This window comes from Gavia stellata, chromosome 25 (genome assembly GCF_030936135.1).
Source record: "Gavia stellata isolate bGavSte3 chromosome 25, bGavSte3.hap2, whole genome shotgun sequence".
Lineage (NCBI taxonomy): Eukaryota > Metazoa > Chordata > Aves > Gaviiformes > Gaviidae > Gavia > Gavia stellata.
The window spans coordinates 1316722-1335967 of NC_082618.1; the positions used below are offsets into that span (position 1 = coordinate 1316722).

The window sequence follows — 19246 nt, forward strand, 5'->3', positions numbered from 1 at the left end:
AGATTTGAAGAATTGTTTAGCACTTTTATGATCAGCTGTTGAGGCTGGAATTTATTATAGCTACTGGCATTCCCACCCTTGAACTTTGCCAGTCTCATTTTCGTGATAGGTTAGGTTTGGTTTGCCTGCCAAAGCAGCTGTATTTCTTTCACTAACCTTAGTAGGCTTTTACTATGTGATAAAAATGTTCAAGATGTTCTTTGTTTTGTGTACAATGAGAAGAATCTGAAGAAGCATTTCAGAAGCTCCACTGAAAGACCAAACTTTCTATCCATTTTGGAATGACAGTATTTTTGCATACAAGGTCCTGCAATGCTTTCTTGTGTCCTCATTCCTGCTTTGAGTTCATGGAAGCAAGTCCTTCCACAAATCACAAGCCTTTTGTACTTTTTAAAAGCACTTTCTTCTCTTTCAAGAAAAACGAAAAAACCTAAAGAGTAAGTCTTGATGGGCTTGGCAAGGGTTTCTTGAAGATTGAGCAATGCTAGGAATGAAACTGGAGGTTTCTCCTATTGTGCTTGGGCAATCTGAAAAATTCCACTGCCCAGATTCCACTTCTTTCTATTTTGGTATGAAATGCTAATATAATTTGAAAAGGTTCCTTTTACCAACAGAATTTCTTTTTCTTATTAATTTTCTAGCTTTAGTCAGAATGTTGTCTTTTGGGCAGTGGCTCAAATGCAGCAATTGTGTTACAACTTTCAAATGGTCCTTAAAGTGGTGGTGATGGATTACTGCTGTGTCGCTGACCCTTTTAAACTGCACTCTTGCAAAACGGCAGGAAATTGGAAACTTTTTTCCCCTGTAGACATTCTCCTAGTGTGGAGTTCCCCTTTCTACACTGAGTTTCAGCTTTAACAGATAATCATTGCTTCAAACCAGAGGGATTTTATTTATGGAGATTGCTTGATAGAACTGCACTGATTTGCCAGTTGTGTATTACTCTTATCAGAAGAAAAGCCTTCTGAAAGTCGTTTGAGTTTGTGAAGCACAGTGTGACATCAGATTGGCATTTACCAAGCTTATGGTGACTGCATGCTTAGAGAAGGATGGCTAAGTCTTTTTCTTGTACCTTTTGGGGATTTGTCAACCACTAATCTCCTTCATTCTTCCATAATTAAATCTTTTGCTTTGCTTCAACAGAAGACATTGAAAGCACAAGCTTTTGGTGGTGTAGAGATCTGTGCTGGAAGGTGTCTTCGGATTTTCTTCTAGATGTTTTGCTATGTTGGGATAGTCAGCAATCTTTAAATGCTCTTCAGTATGGCTTACTGAAGATGCTTTTTTTAGACTGCGCAGATATCATGGTAGTGCTTCTGATATGGACAGTTGTACTTGTAGAAATTAGGTTTGTCTTATCTGTTCTGCTTTCAAAATTAAAATAGCGTAACTGCTCACATATGCGCATAATTCAACCATGTTCAGGAGCTTAGAAAGACTTGTTATATGCATGGCACTGGTAAACTAGCAAAACCACAACCAGAACATCTTGATATACTGGAACGTGACATGGGTATGTAGATAGCAGTGTCCTGGCTCAGTGGCTGAGAGCTCAGTAGGGTGCCTTGATGAATTCTTTGAATTTCAGAGAATGGACTTCTAAACTATTATTTACATGATAGGGTTGAAATGCTGCAATGTAGCTTTAAATGGTTGCAGAACGGTTTTGCCCCAGACAATGGAGCAGTCACCATCTGCAACACTGGCCATCTCTCTGGTGTTAAAAGTCTGTGGTCTATTAAAATCCAGTTGGATTGTCAGGGCGAGCAATCACCAAATGTTTATCGGCCTAGTGTTACTGCCTGATAACACTCATTCCCCCAAAAGCTTGTTTAAAAGCTTAATTCATGTCTTACTATAGCAAAAAAATGACACTTAATTTCAGTGAAGTTTGGCAGGCTTCTAGGTCATTCAAAATTTATCATCTAGAGTGGGATCAACTAGTACACAGACTTCAGATTAGATGTTCTTGTGTCTTTAGTCAGGAGTTGACCTGATTACTATAAGCCTGCTTATAATTTAAGGGACCCTTTGAATATTAGGCTGTAGAAATAATAAATGGATTGGTTTTGTTCAGCCTTAGTATCTGAAGATACATAGGCACTGTGAGCAGAGCCCCATCAAGGCAACACACTGTATTGTTTGGAAGGTGGTGTATCCAAATATTCACTTAGAGTTCCTGCTCACAAGTGATATGTCTTAAGAGCAAAGAAGTGAATGTGTTCACAGCGAGTCTGGGCGTACATAGGTGCGGATTTCTGGGCCATCAGTAAGATCTCATTCAACCACCATTTGCCTTGGCAGAGCCACAGTGAAGTTGTGGCAAAGCTGATGAAAGAGATGAGCTAGCCTGAGCTTTCAAAAGGGTTGTGCAGCAGAAGCTGCAAGGTGGAAATGGAACTGAGAAGACCCTCAGACTGGTTCGTGAAGATATTTTCTCACATATTTGGTTTTGAAACTTAGCAAGAACCAAGCAGTGCTTAACCCTTTGTGCTTTCTTTTAGCCCGAACTAGTTTGCTGCCTGTGTTACTAGCCAGGGGTAAAGCAAGTGCTTGAAGAAACAGGCTTTACAGAGGTGGTAGGACTCCGCTCACCTAGAGTAGATGTGTTTTAAAAAAAAAGTGTTCAGCCTTGGTCATTGATATTTCACCTAATTTCCAAGTCTGAAAAAGCATGGCATGGCCAGTGTTCCCTGCAATGACTTAGCAGGGTAACAACACTTTCTACCAGAGTTACCTATGTGGTGAAGACCCAAGTTCAACAGCTTTGTACAGTGGTTTTAAGTTCTGCAAGTATATGCTGTTTCTTCCTGTAACCATAGCTGTGACTCCTGGCAGCAGCAAACAAGATGAGTAAACCCCTTCTCATCACTAAAGCTGGCTGAAGTTTGTAAGACTCTGTTTTGATGTTGAATGTGTACAATTTTCTTGGCCTTTAAAGGAAGCTGTGGGTGCTCCACATGGTGGAAGTTGATTTAAGTAACTTAAGAGAAAATGCTGCAGCTTTGGGCTCCGGAGCTTGGCACCTTGCTCAGTTTAGCTCCTTCCTCTCTTCCCTCAAACAACTCAGTAGCAGATCTGGGCAAGCATGTCCTATTTCCAATTTAATTTTCATCTAAAACCCATTTTAAAGCAGCCACATTACTTCTACTGACAAGTGATCTGTGAGAGAATGATCTTACATGAATGCTATTGCTGGATTCTGAAAAATGGAAAAAATAAGGCTGGGGCTGTGCTGGTTGACATCAGCAAGGAGTCTGGCTTGGACAGCTGTATTAGAGGGAGGAGGTATGCAGCACCCTCTTCAACGCTCGTCAAGAAATCCTGTAAGGGCACAGATTTTAGCAGCTCAGGGAGGTCTCAGTTGAGATTAGACCTTGCTGGACAAGCCTGTTAGCAAAGAAATGCTGGAAAAAATAGGCAGGACAGACCCAGGGTGGGAGAGATGATGTGATGCGGCCAAATGCAGTTGTGTGTACTTGGCTGTGCCTCTGACAAGCGTCAGTCAGAAGTTGCTACAAGGTCTTCTGGGTCTCATCCAGTCCTCGACAAAGGTGTTCCCAATACTGCATATGGCTTTGGAGATTATCAGTTCCATGTTAGAAGTGCTGATCAGGGTTACACTGATGTCTTTCTCCAGGAAAGGATTGGATGATCTGCTATGTGAACTACCAAGACATTTTGGCTTACAGCAGTTCTTTCTTCTTTGCTATATTGGCTTAACTCTGAAAAAGCATGTGAGGCTTGTGGGGGGTTATTCGTTTAGGGAGGAAAAGGTTGAAATATTGTCCATTCTCACTAAGCTGGAGGGGAGAGGGAGCTCAGGACATGGGAGCAGCCTGACATTGAAGTCCCCAAAGCCTCAATTAATCTGCCAGTTGGACCCTTTGCCATCTAATGGGGGGTCCCCACTGCTTGCTCCTGCCAGCCACCTCCCCTGTGCTGGCCTAAGTGGTTGTACAGTCTCCTGGAGAGTCATCTCAGAACTGATCAGGCTAAAATCACGTATGTCCTAACCCCCCAGCGAGGTTCGAGCCAGCACGAGGAGAGAGGAGCAAACCTCAGGTCAAGAAGAACGAGGAGACTGGGCGGATCTCTGCTGGGTTTAAGTGGCAGAGTAACTAGAGCAGTGTGCTTTAGGTGCTGTATGATTCTTTGTTAGCCATGTGTGTCTTCACATGGCTTAATTTTTAGCTGGTGCAGCTGTTGTGGCATTGGCTGTCGCTGTAGTTCCTGGGGGGCTCGGTGTCCTTGGAGGTGTGGGGGACTTTGGGGCACAGTCGCACTCTCCTGGGATCTTGCTGTGCAAGAGACGCACCGTGACAAATGTGCTGCTACTTGTTGTAGGAGGTGAAGGCCAGTTCTTCTGAGCAGAAGAACTTTCCTGTTAAGTTCATGCTGGTTGGCAGGAAGGAGACTTGATATGTAAAATTTGGTATTTTTTTTCCCCCCTTGAAAGTGTTAATATAAACATCAGCCTAAAGCAGCTAGTTGACATGTGCTGGGTTTGGGCACAACCAGGCCATTGATGTATAAATGCTACTGTGTGAATGACACAGTGAGGCTTCTCAAATCCCTCTTATTTTTATGCTGATTTTGAAGTGACTTTTAATCCTTCAGACGTATTGGTCTCTAAGCACTTTTTTCAAAGAGGAAAATAACCCAACTCAAGCAGTTTGGGTAATAATAGTACTTAGTGCTTAACGAATGTTGTAGAATTAATCCTCCTGGACTAATAAATTCAAATGAAATTGTGTTGATCTTGGCTGGGGAACGGGGAAGTGATGTAAAATCAGCTTTCCTCCGGGCACGGAGGAGCGGCTCCCTCACTGTGGCTCCACCACAGCCAGTGGAGATGGAATTGGTGAACCTGTGAAGTTTGGGTTCAAGTTGAGCCCTGCATTTGAGTTCTCTTCCTCTGCCCTTGCAGCTGCACTGTGGATCAGATGTTGTCCTCCAGGCTTGGTCAGACCTGCCAAGGAGCAGTGGGAATTAGGTCCCCTTTGTTCTGGGGAAGAGTCTGTTCCAGGGTGATGGCTTAGGGCCAGGGAGGTGCTTCTGGTTCCCTGTCGTGCTCCCTCCCATGTGCTGGCCCTTGGGGTCAGTGAGATGTCCCACATCACTGGGCTAGTCCTCTTAGTCTGCTATCCTGTTATATGGAGAAGTCTTCTGGCCACCTCCTGTTGATTCAAACAAGACTGAGTAGCATAAACATATCTCCCATGGAAAGAAACCATTTCAAGTTGGCTGAAGTCCCTTGAGCGGCCATGGCCTTTGCTCTGATGTGCAGGTCCCCAGAATGAAATGGATAGTGCTGTGGGCAGGCACGGACATCCTGGTGTGTCACCTTTGGGCCAACGGGGAAGAACAGCACTGAGATGGTGAGGCTTAATAATTTTGTGTACCAATTGATAGGCTTCGTGTCTCAATTATTGTAAGTTAAAATTGATGGTTTGATTTGTTTCTTGTTTTCAGGTTACAAGCTGATTGGAAGCCATTCTGGGGTGAAGCTCTGCCGATGGACAAAGGTATACTATCTTTTCCTTTTTCATGTTATAGAGTAAAAAAAAAAGCTAGAGACTTACTCAAGTATTACAATTTCCGGATGAAATGTCCTTTAAAAATGTGATATTTCTTGCACGAAAACAAATTTCACATTCCAAGCTGTAGTTTTGCATTTCAAGCTATTAAAATCCCGCTGCGAAGAGTGAGAATGCAACCATGGCAAAGAGCTGGGAACATCATTTTCTGTTGTTTTTCCTGTTATTCTGCTGTCTGCTAAAATATTTCCTGCCTACTGAAATATATGGCAGGAGCAGAACACCGCGGAGAAAAGTGGGAAGGTTACATCACCAGTGTGAGGTCTTCTGCAACAAAGATAACACAGTCTGTCATTACACTCGAATGGGCACACAAGGGCGTTTGAGCCTGGTGTTCTGTGATGGATATATCTGGTTTGCGACAGTGCTCCTCCACTGGTTTTCAGCGTTTGCCAAGTCAGATTTAGATAGCGAGGTAACTGTCACTTGTTAATGCTAGGACTTTTTAAAAATTGCGCTGTGGGAGTGCGTGTGTATATGTATGTAGTTGTGTATAATACGTCTCTGTGTGTGTGTACACATATATGAGAAAAAGTCATTCTCCAAGCCCTGCAGTTGTTTATTGTAGGCTGTGTAAGCCGGGAGCTTTTCAAGTAGTTTGCAGACTTAAAAATGTTCCCAGCAGAGGCACAGAGCCCTGTAGAACAAACTTCAGCCGCTTCAGTATGTTTATTGTTTTGGCTGTTCTCTGCAGGTCCCCAAGAAGCTCAGAAGTTGCAAGCTGGTCTGTAATGTTATGCATTTGGGGAGTAACATTGATATAACATACTAAAGCCTTTAGCATTCATGGGATGATAAACTATGGGAATCATCGCCTCGTTAAAATGCCACCACATCTCTAATTCTTCTGCTGTGACAGTGATCAGTTCCTTGGTCTCAGCTCTCTTTTGCTGCATGATTAACTTTGTTTATTTTTGAAAAGAGATCTTTGAATGGCAATCACTGAAGTGGGTGGCTGCAGCGAGGTTTTCTTATTGAAATGCCTGGTATCAATGAACTGTCTCATCAAAAGGCTTGTTCTCGTGATCAGTTTAAAGAGCCCACCGCTGTATTGTCATGAATATTTGTGGGATGTACTGATCCCGCTGACGCTTCTGCTGTTTACTCTTACAAATATTTCGCTCTTCTATCATTTTTAGTGTCAGAGAAGGCCATAAAATGTTTAAAGAAAAACTTGTCGAACTTCAGTGCTGTGACAGAGAGAAAACCAGAGAACCTATTTTTATTAAAGACCCAGAATTTAATGCAGCACTGTAAGCCATTTCACAAAATAAATAGCAGCTCTGTGTGCTTAGATAGTACCATACTATTTTTAGCTTAAGCAGGAATTGAACGTAAAGTGTTCTAATAAATTGAGCTGAAATTGGTTACAGGCAGTGGCTTTGACTCAGATTCACACCAATATGTGAATATCTTCAGGAGGCTTGTTTGAGATTTGTATCAGCAGAAAGCAGGAGCAGGACTAGAACGATTAGTATTAAGTAGAGTTTCATAGTGACAGCTCAGATGAAAATGATTGTGTTCTGTCATGTTCTGGAAAAGGCAATGAAACCTGCAAATTTTAGAAAGAGTCTGAGTTGCTTGTCTTACGAAATCCAAAATATGATTTGCTGTCTAGAATTTGTGAATCTCTTGAAGTCTTTATTGTTTGAGGGATGGGTAGAATAAACAACTTTTTCTATTTTGTTTAATCTCCCAACTGTATAACAAGGCTGTGCGTATGTTAGGCGTTACCTGTATATTCTTTCCCTGCTGCTCAGTGGAGACTTTCTCTTGGATCATCAGGACTCTTCAGGTAGAGGAAGGTACATTGCAAGTTACTATGTCATATTTCAAGTTTTCCCTTGAGAGTCGTAAGGATTCTTTCTCATTATTATTTAACTGAGATAATGAAAGACAGTCTTCGCTCCAAGCAACTTGCATGCCAAATAGGAGATATATCCTGGTGGGAAGGCTGCTGCGGTTCTGCTCTGAAGGAAAGTGCAGCGTCCTGCTGGAGCCGCTGACTGGTGTGAATGAGGGTTTATAAGGTCAGGGTATTTATTTAATTTAGTGCTAGAAGAAATAGTCTACTAGACAAATGAAAAGAATTGAGTGTTCAGTAGTGCAGCCTTGAAATTGATCCTTGTTACTTTTTAGTGGGCTCTTACAATAATGTTTCTTGCAGCTTAAGTGGCTTCACCTGCTTTTTTTTGTTGGCTGATTCAGTTAAAAGCTTCAGTAAAGCACACTGTTATGCTGTAGTGTTGCAAGTGAGAAGTTATTGATTATGTTAAAGCTTTTCCCCTCTAAAACAGTTGTAAATTTGACATCATAAATGCCTTGTTTCTGTAAGGACATATATAAACAATCAGACTGCATACTGATCTGCGTGCTATGAATTTCTTTCTGCATTGTCATTACTCAGACCTGCTCCGCAGCCGTGACCTCGCTTGCAATGTCTGTCACGGGTGACTGTGAACAACAAAGTGACTAGTGACTGGAAACTGCAAATACGCCCAGGGAGCAGATTTCAAACCTTTGCACTCAGTTTGGTTACAGATGGTGTGTTTTAACTTTCTTGGTATTTCTGTGTGTCTTTCTCTGCTGTCAGTCGATGCTTCGAGGCAGAGGAGGCTGCTACAAACACACGTTTTATGGAATTGAGAGCCACCGCTGCATGGAGGCCACGCCGAGCCTGGCTTGCGCAAACAAATGCGTCTTTTGCTGGAGGTAAAATACTGTTGCAGTTTTACTTTGGGATGGGGTCTCTGTTCCACTCTGTCGCTCTCCTGTTCCTCAAACCTAGGGTAGAGTAACTTGTGTGCCCTTTTCACTTGGAAATTGGGGGAAGAAGGGTTTGGCAGAGAGCAGCGCTGCTCCCCCTTGCTACCTGTACTCCTCCCCTTCTGAGAGCTGTGGAGCTTGTGGGTCAGGGATGGTAGGGGGTGAGCTGGGTGGGTGGGCTCCACAGCTCAGAGGCTGAAGAGGATCTGAGGGCTCCCCACTGCCACCTCCCCTAGAAGTGTCTCCTGTGCAGCCAGGTCTTGGGCCCCCAGCAAGTTCAGACTAGCTGGGAACCCGTGGAAGGAGGAATCAGGGAGGCAGGAGACAGACACCTCTCCATCTACTGCCCTGCCATTCCCATTGCCGCCTGCTCAAAGCACTTCGCAGAGGTTTGATTTCCTCTGGAGATCGCTGCCTGAGACTCCCTATGGCTCCTGGTGCTCTGGAGAACATGGGCTGGCTCATGTTGTGCAAAGCCACCAAGGTGCTAAGCAATGTGAGTATCTTTGTTTTGAAATTAGACCATTTTTCTTATTTAAAGTACCTTCATCCTCACTGATTGAATTGCATTCTCAGTGAGTGAAAAGTGATGACTTAGTAACTGTTGCCTTCCTAAACAGTAGCTAATAAATGACTTTCCATTTTAGTCAGTAAAGTGACCCCTTTTCTCAGAGAAACTACTCCATTGTTAATTCTCTAAAGGAAATGAGCTTTGCCTGGATCTGAACTGTGAGCTGCTCCAGCACTGCTTACTCACCGAAATGCCTGGATTTCCGAGGGACGTTTTTGCTAGGCTGGGGGAGTGCGGAATGGGATTGGTGAGAGAGAGACTGAGAGGCTCAGCAGAAATAAAAGCAGTGACGTGAAAGCATACTTAGTGGGAGGATGTGGAGGTTATTCTTCGAGCTCTTTTGTCTTCTACCTTGCTAGATAACTCAAACCATGGGGGCTGCACTTCCTTTGGTATGTATGCCTACCCCAGGGGGCTGGCTGCCAATAACACCTATTCCATCCCTAAGCCTAGGTGTCCAGCATCCGAATATTTCCATGCAAAACCAACCAAATTCCTCCAAGTACCGTTGTCTGTCTTTCATAGTCCTCAAATTTTAATAATGCAAATATTTCATGAGAATGTTTAAATGATAGCATCAGTGCAAAAGGACTGCTATAATTTTCAAGGCACTTTGAAGCGGTTTCCCATGCTAGTGTTAAGTATAAGCGTTAAGACACTGGTCATCCTGTTAAGTTTGCATTTGGGAGTCTATTCCAAAATGTTAATTGGTGCTCTTGATGAGCTTTCATCATATCCTGGCTTGAAAGGACACAGCAAATGGCATGTTAAATGTGCAAGTTTTGCCGCTTTTCTTCAGAGCAATCTAATGACTGGGAAGAAAAATGTACTGCATGTGTCTTTTTTTTTTTCCTATGTGTTGGCTAGCAATGGCGCATTTACAGTGGTGACTGTACTGGTAGGAAGAAGATTGCCACATGTGTTATTGTCCCTCTGTCTCTACACAGAAGGTACATCATAATCAGCAAATAGAAAGCAATAACATCACCAGAATGAGGCGTTTTGTTCCTAGTATTGCATTGAAGACCATTTAATGCTGTTCCCCTTCAAAATGACCCAACTTGGTATTATTTCTCAGCAGCAGCAGCAGCCTGTGTCTGGAGTATGGGACTGAATTGGGGAGGTTAAACAAGTGTAAATTGAAAAGTGCAGTAATTAGGATAAATTGCCATGTGCCATACATTCCGTGTGCCTCTAACTCATCATCCTGTAACTGTCACTTGTCACTTTTAAGAGGAATCCTGGAAACAGTAGCCCTAATGATAACGAATGCGAGAATGCTTATTTTACTAGTGGTAACAACCTAAATGCAAGGATGCAGCTTTCCAGGGGACTGTGCTGAAAAGTGTTCTCATTTATTTACCTTTTGCAGGTGAAATGGGTTGCAGTTGCTTGGCTCTTCCATATAGACTGCAGCTGTCTGTCTTCTCTTCTCAGACCTCTATTGAGTTGGAAGACTTAAGGCTCAGTTTGAGACTCATCCCAAGGCTCGCTTTATGTACACCTTAAGCTTGACATAAACCAGAACTGCTGCTGAAAGAAGCTTTCTTCACTTTGGTTGCTTTTCCAGATCCTGTGCTTGGGGTGCTACAGCCTTTGTGTGGCTGTGAGCTGTGCTGGTCAGGTTAATTTGGTGTAGGAAGAAGGGACTTCCATACCCTCTCTACTCCCTACTGCTCGCATGTCAGCACAGTTCACAAACCCTGCAGCCAGGGCTATCTATACACTTTTTATTTTAAACCCACCAGGCCTTGCAGATCCTTCATCATGTAAGACTAAATGCAGGCACCGGTGGCTGGGTAGGATAAACATGTTACCTTCCTATTAGCAGTTACCATCTGTGCTGTTGGAGACATAGGAAGCAATAGTTTTGATCTACGGTTGGCAAAATGTTTTTAATGCAGGTTTTATGCCTTGCTGGTCTCATTGTGCAGCTCTGCACACTAAGCTGTAGATAAGACCGCTGCGATTCTTTTTTTCTTGATCTCTTCTTTAAGGATTCTGACATTTGTAGAGTCTGCCAGTGTTTCCAACTGCATAACCACCGTAGCTCTCCCAGGATTGCTGAGGAAAAGGCCAAGGAGCCTGTTTCCTCTTCCTCACTTTGGCAAGAAACGTTGTAGTTCAGCCGCTTTCCCTGGGAATTGGATGTCATTGTAGTTGACTGGTCATGACTGACACATTTTGGCCCTGAACCAGGAATCATGGGTGGAGCCAGTGTGCAAACACACCCAGAAAGTTAGGTTTTTTTGTGAAAGATGTAGCTTGACTCTACTGGAGACCTTCCTTCTCCTCCTTGTCCCTGGAAGCAGTATGTCCCTGCTAGATATCAAGCCTGCCAGTGCCCCCTTACTGGTGTGACCGCTGGCTTGTGCTTCCCTGCCTCTCCCCTTCAGAGAGCTGGCTGAGAGTTTGGTGATAAAACGTGATTTATAATGTGGCAGCTTCTTTGGAGGGCAGGAAAAGCAGATCGTTTGTTTGTATGGTGTTCCCCCTGCAAGGCAGCAATCATGTTATGTTGAACTCCTGAGACTGTTGCATCAAGAGCAAGGGGGGGGGGGGGGGGGGGGGAAAGAAACACCTTAATTACTGCAACATCCCTAAGTCATAACTCTCCCTACAAAAATAGTCTGTCACTATCCATTATTGCTCTCAGCTGGTCTCACTGTGTTTGTAGTGTCTCTTTAGCTTAATTGTCTAAATGGAAATGTGCAAGTGACCAAATCTTTTAATCAATTAGAGCGAGTGTGGGGACAGAGGCTTTCTGACACTGTATTGCGGCACAATCACCAGGCAAACCTGATTTGATTATATTTTCTGGCAGAGTGTCTAATGCCCAATCAATTATTGTGGAGAGATGGAACAGCTAAATAAGATTTAAATTAATAGGGTTTATTTTTTCATCTGAGGAGGCAAACCAGACAGTGAAATACCCCGTGAAGAAATTGGTTCATATTTCTTCTGTAACTCTATGACACTTATACCTGTATCTGAAGGTTTCAACTTTAACTTGTATGGTAGATAACAGCTGAAGTTCAGTTCAGGCAATCTAAGTGTGTGGCCAAAGGCCAGTGATCACAGTAAGCCCTGCAAAATGGAGACTAATAATCTCCCATAGGAGAGGTACTTAATAAGGTCTTTAAAAAAATTAAGAAGAAACTGAAAACATAGATTAAAACAAAAGCTTCTTCTCATTAAGTAACTTGACTCCAGAGGCTAAGTTCTTCAGGGAAATGTGGAATATTGTGATATCAAAGGAGTTAACACTGCAGGTTTGGGAAACTTAGAACCTGAGCCTGAAAGCTCAGAGAGTATCTCTGCATTTCCAGCCTCCCGTCCTTGTTCTACTAACTTAATACTCTCTTATTCCAGTGTTTCAATTTGATTATTTTTTGATTACAGAATTAATATGTTGTGACGTGAGGTTCATTGTTTTCTTCAGATTTGATTCTTCACTAGTTTGTTGTCCTTTGGGCCTCTCTTCTAGGAGCTCTTGAAGTAACTGTATAAATGGGGTGGGGGACAGGACATCATAGAATATAGCTAGCTCATGCCCCTGTCAACGGTAAAAGAAAAAAGTCTTGGTGCCTTTATGTGCTGCTCTGCCAGCACTGTAATGATCTGAGACATTTCTAGGAGAAAATGTCAGTGTGGTCCATCAGGTGAGATGGGAGCAGATCCTGGTGACTGTCTCGGCTGGGTGCTTATGTGCCATCTCCCAGGAGCGTCGGCACTTTGCTAAGGCGCTGGCAATGCTGTTTGTGCAGGATGGGGTTGCATCAGTTGCTCGGTACTGTGCAAAAGGGTTGCTGCTCAGGGTGGCTCTCGGTATTAGTTAGGTGCTGTTTTGCCAAATCAGGCACGGAAGCGTGGGGGTAAGGTCACTGTAAATGCCCTTAGTCCCCACAGTAGTATCTGCCGTGTGAGGATTCCCAGCTTACACTGTGCGGTGGGCAGTATTTTCACTCCTGTTATGCAAAAGGGTTATGATAGGAAGAAAAAGTACCCTGCCAGCAACTTGCTGGGATTGAATTCTATGCTTTTCATTCTATAGCAGTGTGTGTTTTCGTGGTCTTGGACTTGTTGAAGGCTTTTGTAGTTGTCATTATTAGTTTACATATTTATGGCATTAGTAGTGAATATAAACAGATTATTGGCTATGAAATGCTCACAAGTGTCTTAGTAGTTGCTGCAGGTGGTTGGTGACTTGGTACCCGGTTACAGTAATCAGTAACGTGATGGAGTGATCATAGCTTTGAAAGCAACCTTGTACATCCTGACGTGCAAGCTGGTTTTGAAATAATCTTTGAGACTGAACATGGTTCGCTGGGAAGGAATGAAATATGTTGACACAAGCATAGGGCAGAGTTCTGGGAGGCACTCAGCATTGCCCACCTTTCTAGAAACTGCTCCTCTTAAAGCGAGCATTTCTTAGAGCTGGGGTGTAGTTTTTTAGTACGGGGCATCTTCCATCCTTAAGATTTCAGAAGTGTGAGTTAGAAGAGAATCATAAAATCATTTAGGTTGGAAAAGACCTGCAAGATCATTGAGTCCAATTGTAAACCTAACCCTCTTAAGTCCACCACTAAACCATGTCCCACAGTGCCATGTCTACATGTTCTTTGAACCCCTCCAGGGATGGTGACTCCACCACCTCCCTGGGCAGCCTCTTCCAATGCTTCACCACTCTCTCAGGAAAGACATTTTTCCTAATATCCAGCCTGAACCTCCCCTGGTGCAACTTGAGGCCATTTCCTCTTGTCCTGTTGCTTGTCACTTGGGAGAAGAGACCAGCACCCACCTCACCACAACCCCCTTTCAGGTAGTTGTAGGGAGCGATGAGGTCTCCCCTCAGCCTCCTCTTCTCCAGATTGAACAACCCCAGCTCCCTCAGCCGCTCCTCATCAGACTTGTGCTCCAGACCCCTCACCAGCTCCGTCGCCCTTCTCCAGACACACTCCAGCACCTCAATGTCCTTCTTGTCCTGAGGGGCCCAAAACTGAACACAGTATTCAAGGTGCGGCCTCACCAGTGCCAGCAGTGGGTTCTTCTAAAAATCTTCTCAAGTTCAGTTCTCTCTCAGTTCAGAGGAACTGGCAAAACCAACCTGGTCTGAAGTCCTCATTACTGGTACTATCATGAGATGCTGCCAGGTGGTATAATATGACCAAGTAATCTCACAAGGAGAGGACTGAATTTATTTTGATTGCGCAGCTGATCCGAAAAACCTTGGGAAGTTAGTGAGGGTTCAGCTGCAATGCACTCCTAGTGAAAAGGTAAAAGTTATGTATTGATTTATCTTGTTTACTCCAGAATTCATCAATTCATTTTGGGCTTTTTCACCTGTTTCTGAAAAATCTTTTTATTTATGTTGATTTTATGTCCAAATTTTCTTTTGAAAATACTGAAGATTTTGTAATTTTTAAAATGAGTTTTCTTGGGATGTTCAGATATCCAAACATTTGACTTCAGCCTTATTTCCCCAATTTTTTCTTCTGTAAAATTGTTTAAATTTATCAGCATTTAGGAATAATTCCATGCCTTTTGAAAAGCCTTTTTCTCTTCCTGAATTTATTCATAAGAAATCATTATTTTTCTCATTTCTACAGCTAACAAAAGATTGCTCAGAGCAACATGAGAAATAATTGTCTGTTACTTAATGGGGAAATTTCTATAGAAATGTTGTATTCCTCGTCCTCAGACAGCAGTCTAGATAGGGATTTTTTTAATTGTTTTTCCTATCAAAACTTCTCTTTTTTCTTTTTAAAGTGAATGTCATCAGATTTGTAGAAAGTAAATCTGAAAGTAAAGACTTCAAGTCTCTATCCCCACCACAAGGCATTTTGCAGTCAAATGCAAGTTATGGCTATGTAATACCATCAGCTTGGGGATCTTTTTAATTGCATCTTGTCCTCCCTGAGTTTGCATCTCCAGCCAGGTCAGTTCCACCTCAGATGTGGTGAGCGTACCTCCTGAGCCATCGTTCTACTCCTGGGAGCTGCTGAATAGGACCAGTACAGGATACAACCCTGCAGATGCTTTTTGGGGTAGATCTAATGTCCTACTGAACCAGTGGTAACTAATCTGTGATTCATGTTTTCCACCCTGATTTGTGCTCTCTTACAAAACAGTGCTACTTACAGAGCGTTTCTTTGGGCAGATTATGAGAATATTGGGTAAGATGGTGTCAAAAGATCAACCTCTTCTCCTTCCCCTTTGCCTACAAGGACCAGTGATGGTCTGGGCATAAATGTTCTTAGCAGGTTCGTGTTGGCTGTTATTTATCTCAGTGCCGTGTTCTGGGGCTCACACACACTTATTTAATCCGTTATGTCCTGAGGAACTGGAAGTTTAAGAGGGGCTGGTGTAGAAGTCTTTGGCTGCTGCTAAAGTGGGCATTGCATTTGTACTTTTTCAGTGTGTTTTAAATCATTTTTACATGCTCCTCACAAACTTTCAGCTTGTTGCTAGCGACTCTGATACTGTCAGCTAATTCATCCAACATGCTCTAGGGTGAGTTTAACCATCCTAGTGAAAACATTTAATTTAGATTAAATATCTCTAACCTGTCCTCTTTCTAGTCCAATCTGGGTTCTTCCCATTGCTGTCAGGAGAAAGTAAAAGAAAGGGTGCAAACAGGTTTCTTGTCATCACGGAGGAACTAGCATTGGTTGCTTGTGCATTGGACAAGCTTTTTCCTTCGTCATCTTACTCCTCACATCGTTATAGGAAGGTCTTTTTTGTCAGCCCTTTTGTATGTCCTCTGCTAGTTATATCTGATTTTCTGCCTTGACCTTTCTGATTAAGACCCTGTGTTCTTGTGCTCTTCCTTTTATTTTCAGCTGGAGGATCGTAAGGTTGCAGAATAGCCTGTGATTCTGCCAGACTGGACTGGTTTCTTGCTACTCTACATATCTTTGCTGTTCATTGCCACAGTTGGCATTTCTCCCTTAACAGGGTTTAAAAAACTGACAGTTCTCCTGAACTCCTTTGTCCTTAAACTCTTCTCTGCTGGGATCTCGTCCACTGGTTCTCAGGGTTCACTGAAGTGAACTCTCTTGGTTTTGTTCTGCTCTTTCCTTCCCATCCCTTCCTGGGAGCCATGTGCTCTGTCCTTTCATGATCACTGCCAACAGTGTTTTCTTCACCTTCACGTTCCCCACCAGGTATCAACGTGAATCAGTTGATCACTGGAGTAAATGATATTTTACCTGTGCTGCATTTTCCCCTCAAAGTTTCTTGAAAGACTTCATAATACTAAGCATTGCTCACAGAAGCGAGCAAACTTTTTAGAAGAGGGTATCAAGCAAAAGCTGCTTTATTAAAATAACACATGAGTGTTTGGGGAGGGGGATGCCCTGCCCCTCAAGAAAACACCTTCACAGAGGTCTGACTGACTGCCAGGGACACTTTGATGCTGACAAATAATACTGGTAAATCACAGGTCTGATGAGAATGCAAACAAGGCTGGAGTGGAGGTAGTCTTGTTAGCCAGGGGAGAGCAGGAGCGAGCTGGGAGCTCCCCATCATGTTTTGTGGAGTCTTGCATCGCTCCGTGGTGGTGGGGTGCTGTGGCAGTGATGGCTTGTCTCTGAAGTATCAGATCAAACCTGTTTCACACCTGAATTTGTAATAAAATAAGGGTGTGTGTGGTTCTGAGTGAGATTTTTGCTTGTGTTATTTTTGGAAGGAATACCATGCACAATTACTTGCTCAAGACTTGAGTAGCTGGTGAGGCAGATGATGTGGAGGGTCACAGAGCCTGCAGAGGAACGGGAAGGTGTCAGTGAACTTCTGTCTGTGCCAGGGACTGCGAAACAATCTCATCAGCCACAAGACATTGCTTTTTCCACCTATTAGAAGAAAAAATGCTTTTTGCCAAATAAGCTGCTTTGTAGACATGACCTGGTATGTTTATTAAACAGTTAGAATGTGTTAAATTCAAGGACTGTTGGACACTAATAATTAATAGCTGTCCAGCGTGCATCAAGAGCCTATTGATTTTCTGCCAACTTGCCCTATTAAATATACAAGGTACAAGTTATGCGGTTAAAGATGTAAGAGTTTTATAAATGCCTTTTTATAGTTGGCATTCAGAAAACTTTCCATGTTGGCGGACAGAAAAAAATAGCAAAATTAAAAAAGCAAAGCTGTTTTAGCTTAAAGAATCTTTGAGATGATAAAGTAGTTTAAGAGCAGTGTTTGAATCTTTGCTCTTGAAGTGGATGAAGAAATGTTTGGGCCAAAGGGCTGTTTTTATTGATGCCGGATCTAGAATTTATTGGTTTAGCACTGTCGAAGTGTGGAGCCGCAGGTCTTTCTCACTTGGAGAAGTCAGTGGGAGTCTTTTGATTGTCTTCAGCAGGCACTGGACCAGCCACTTCATTCTGAGAAAGTGCTTCCCTCTGTCTTTCCTTCTTCAGTTAAATGCTGGGCATCATGTCCTAATGCCTGTGTATCTGGAAGGCTGAATACAGCAGGTAACCTCAGTCGTCTCTGTGGCCGACCTCCAGGGATGGAGAGTGGTAGAGGAAACAGATGAGGTGGTCAGAAAACAGAGTTTCAGGAGTCTATATTGCTTGATCTTGTTTTATTGTTCAGAGCTATGTTAATCCAATAGTGCTATTCTGAAAGACACTGTGAAGTATGCTGTTCTACTATTAAGAAATTATTCTATGAGCTGCAGTAGCATTGGTAGGGGAAAAGTGGAGGAACTTTTGTAGCATGTTTTGGAAAAAAGCGGGAGAAGATGGAGAGAGAACAAGGAGATAAAAGCACAGAAACTTGTTGATTTTCTTAGGGATGGTACTTAAAGGCTGAATTATCCCTGTTCAATCCCCATCTAAGTGCAGCAAGGTTAGTGGGGAGTTCCTCTCACCAGGGAGAGGTCTGTGCCCTTGTGCAGGCGCTCTCTGGGTTGTGTTTGTCCAGGTGCAAGCATGATGGGTACCACACCAGTTGCTTGTAATATGTCATTTGCTGGCCTGGATGCATTTTTTCCCGATGACTTTGTAACATCCTCTCATGCTAATGAAATAGGGAGAAACTCCATCTATCTTCCAGCTGCTTGGGTGGATTTGCCTGGGTAGGCTTTTTCCATTTTTGAAGAAAACAAAATATGGGTACGGTGGTCCTTTCCAGGTAGGCAAGGTTGGCTTCCTAACCCAATGTGACACAAGCTGTCCCTCAGATGGAAGATCAGTGTTTTTTATCCTACAATCTGCTTGGCTCAGAGAAACTAACATTTTCTTTTTATTTTTTTGCATTTGGGTTTCAGTAATGCAGTAGCTAGCAGATCTCAGAAGTGATGAGAAGCTGCTATTGAGTAAATCCAGGAGATTAATCACATCCCCCAGCAGTGCATCTCTGGCATACTGCAGACTTGCTAGTCTCTTGATATAGCTTGAAGTAGTTTGCCCTCATCTGTCTTGTTACTAGAGCATTACACAAAGATTGGGTTAGAAACAAATCCTGTCCTCCTCAGGGTGGCAGTTGGTACCTTCGCAATGGAGCTAAAAATGGACCTTCCTTTTCACAGAATCATTAAGGTTGGAAAAGATCTGCAAGATCACCAAGTCCACCCATCAACTCAACACCACCATGCCCACTAAACCATGTCCCACAGTGCCATGTCTACATGTTCCTTGAACACCTCCAGTGATGATGACTCCATCGCCTCCCTGGGTAGCCTGTTCCAATGTTTGACCACTCTCTCAGTAAAGAAATTTTTCCTAATATCCAGTCTTTTCTAGTGCTTTGTGCAGCTGTGGTCAGAAGAGGAGGTAGAACCAGTTTTTTTTCTTTACAGAGGTCTTTCTGGCTGCAGAGCATCATTTTAGCTTAGAAACCTTTTAACCTGTGATTCAAAATAGGTATGTTAAGTTTACATTAAACTGCAAGGTCCATTTTTCCTTCTGGGGAGACCAGAGCCTGGAAGGAGAGGGGTACGAGAATGGTGTTCAAAGATGACATCTGAAAGTTATGTCAGAAGCAGGATATTGCTGAGAATTTCTTGTTGTTTTTAATATTATTACACAATGCCAATGTCCCAAGGGTGACAAGTGGGTTCTTCCATGTATGTTACAAATGACAGTGAATAACTCTGTCTCTTTTTCCTGCAGACATCATACAAATCCAGTGGGCACAGAGTGGCGATGGAAGATGGACCAACCTGAAATGATCTTGCAGGAGGCTATTGAGAACCATCAGAATATGATCAAGCAGTTCAAAGGTAACTTCTCCCACTTCTCCCCCCTTAATGATGCTTCTGGAAGATAACCAGCAGTAGCATCTTCAAACCATAAATGAA

At 43.0% G+C, this 19246-nt stretch overlaps 1 protein-coding gene across 1 annotated transcript in view; it reads left to right on the forward strand.

Annotated features, from left to right (window-relative positions):
• Nucleotides 1–19246, forward strand: part of LOC104250719 (S-adenosyl-L-methionine-dependent tRNA 4-demethylwyosine synthase TYW1) — a 113870-nt gene that overhangs the window by 28639 nt on the left and 65985 nt on the right. The window contains exons 9-11 of the mRNA XM_059829496.1: nucleotides 5476–5528; nucleotides 8194–8312; nucleotides 19059–19168. Of these exons, the coding sequence (XP_059685479.1) occupies nucleotides 5476–5528; nucleotides 8194–8312; nucleotides 19059–19168 (282 nt within the window). The remainder of the gene's footprint in view (nucleotides 1–5475; nucleotides 5529–8193; nucleotides 8313–19058; nucleotides 19169–19246) is intronic.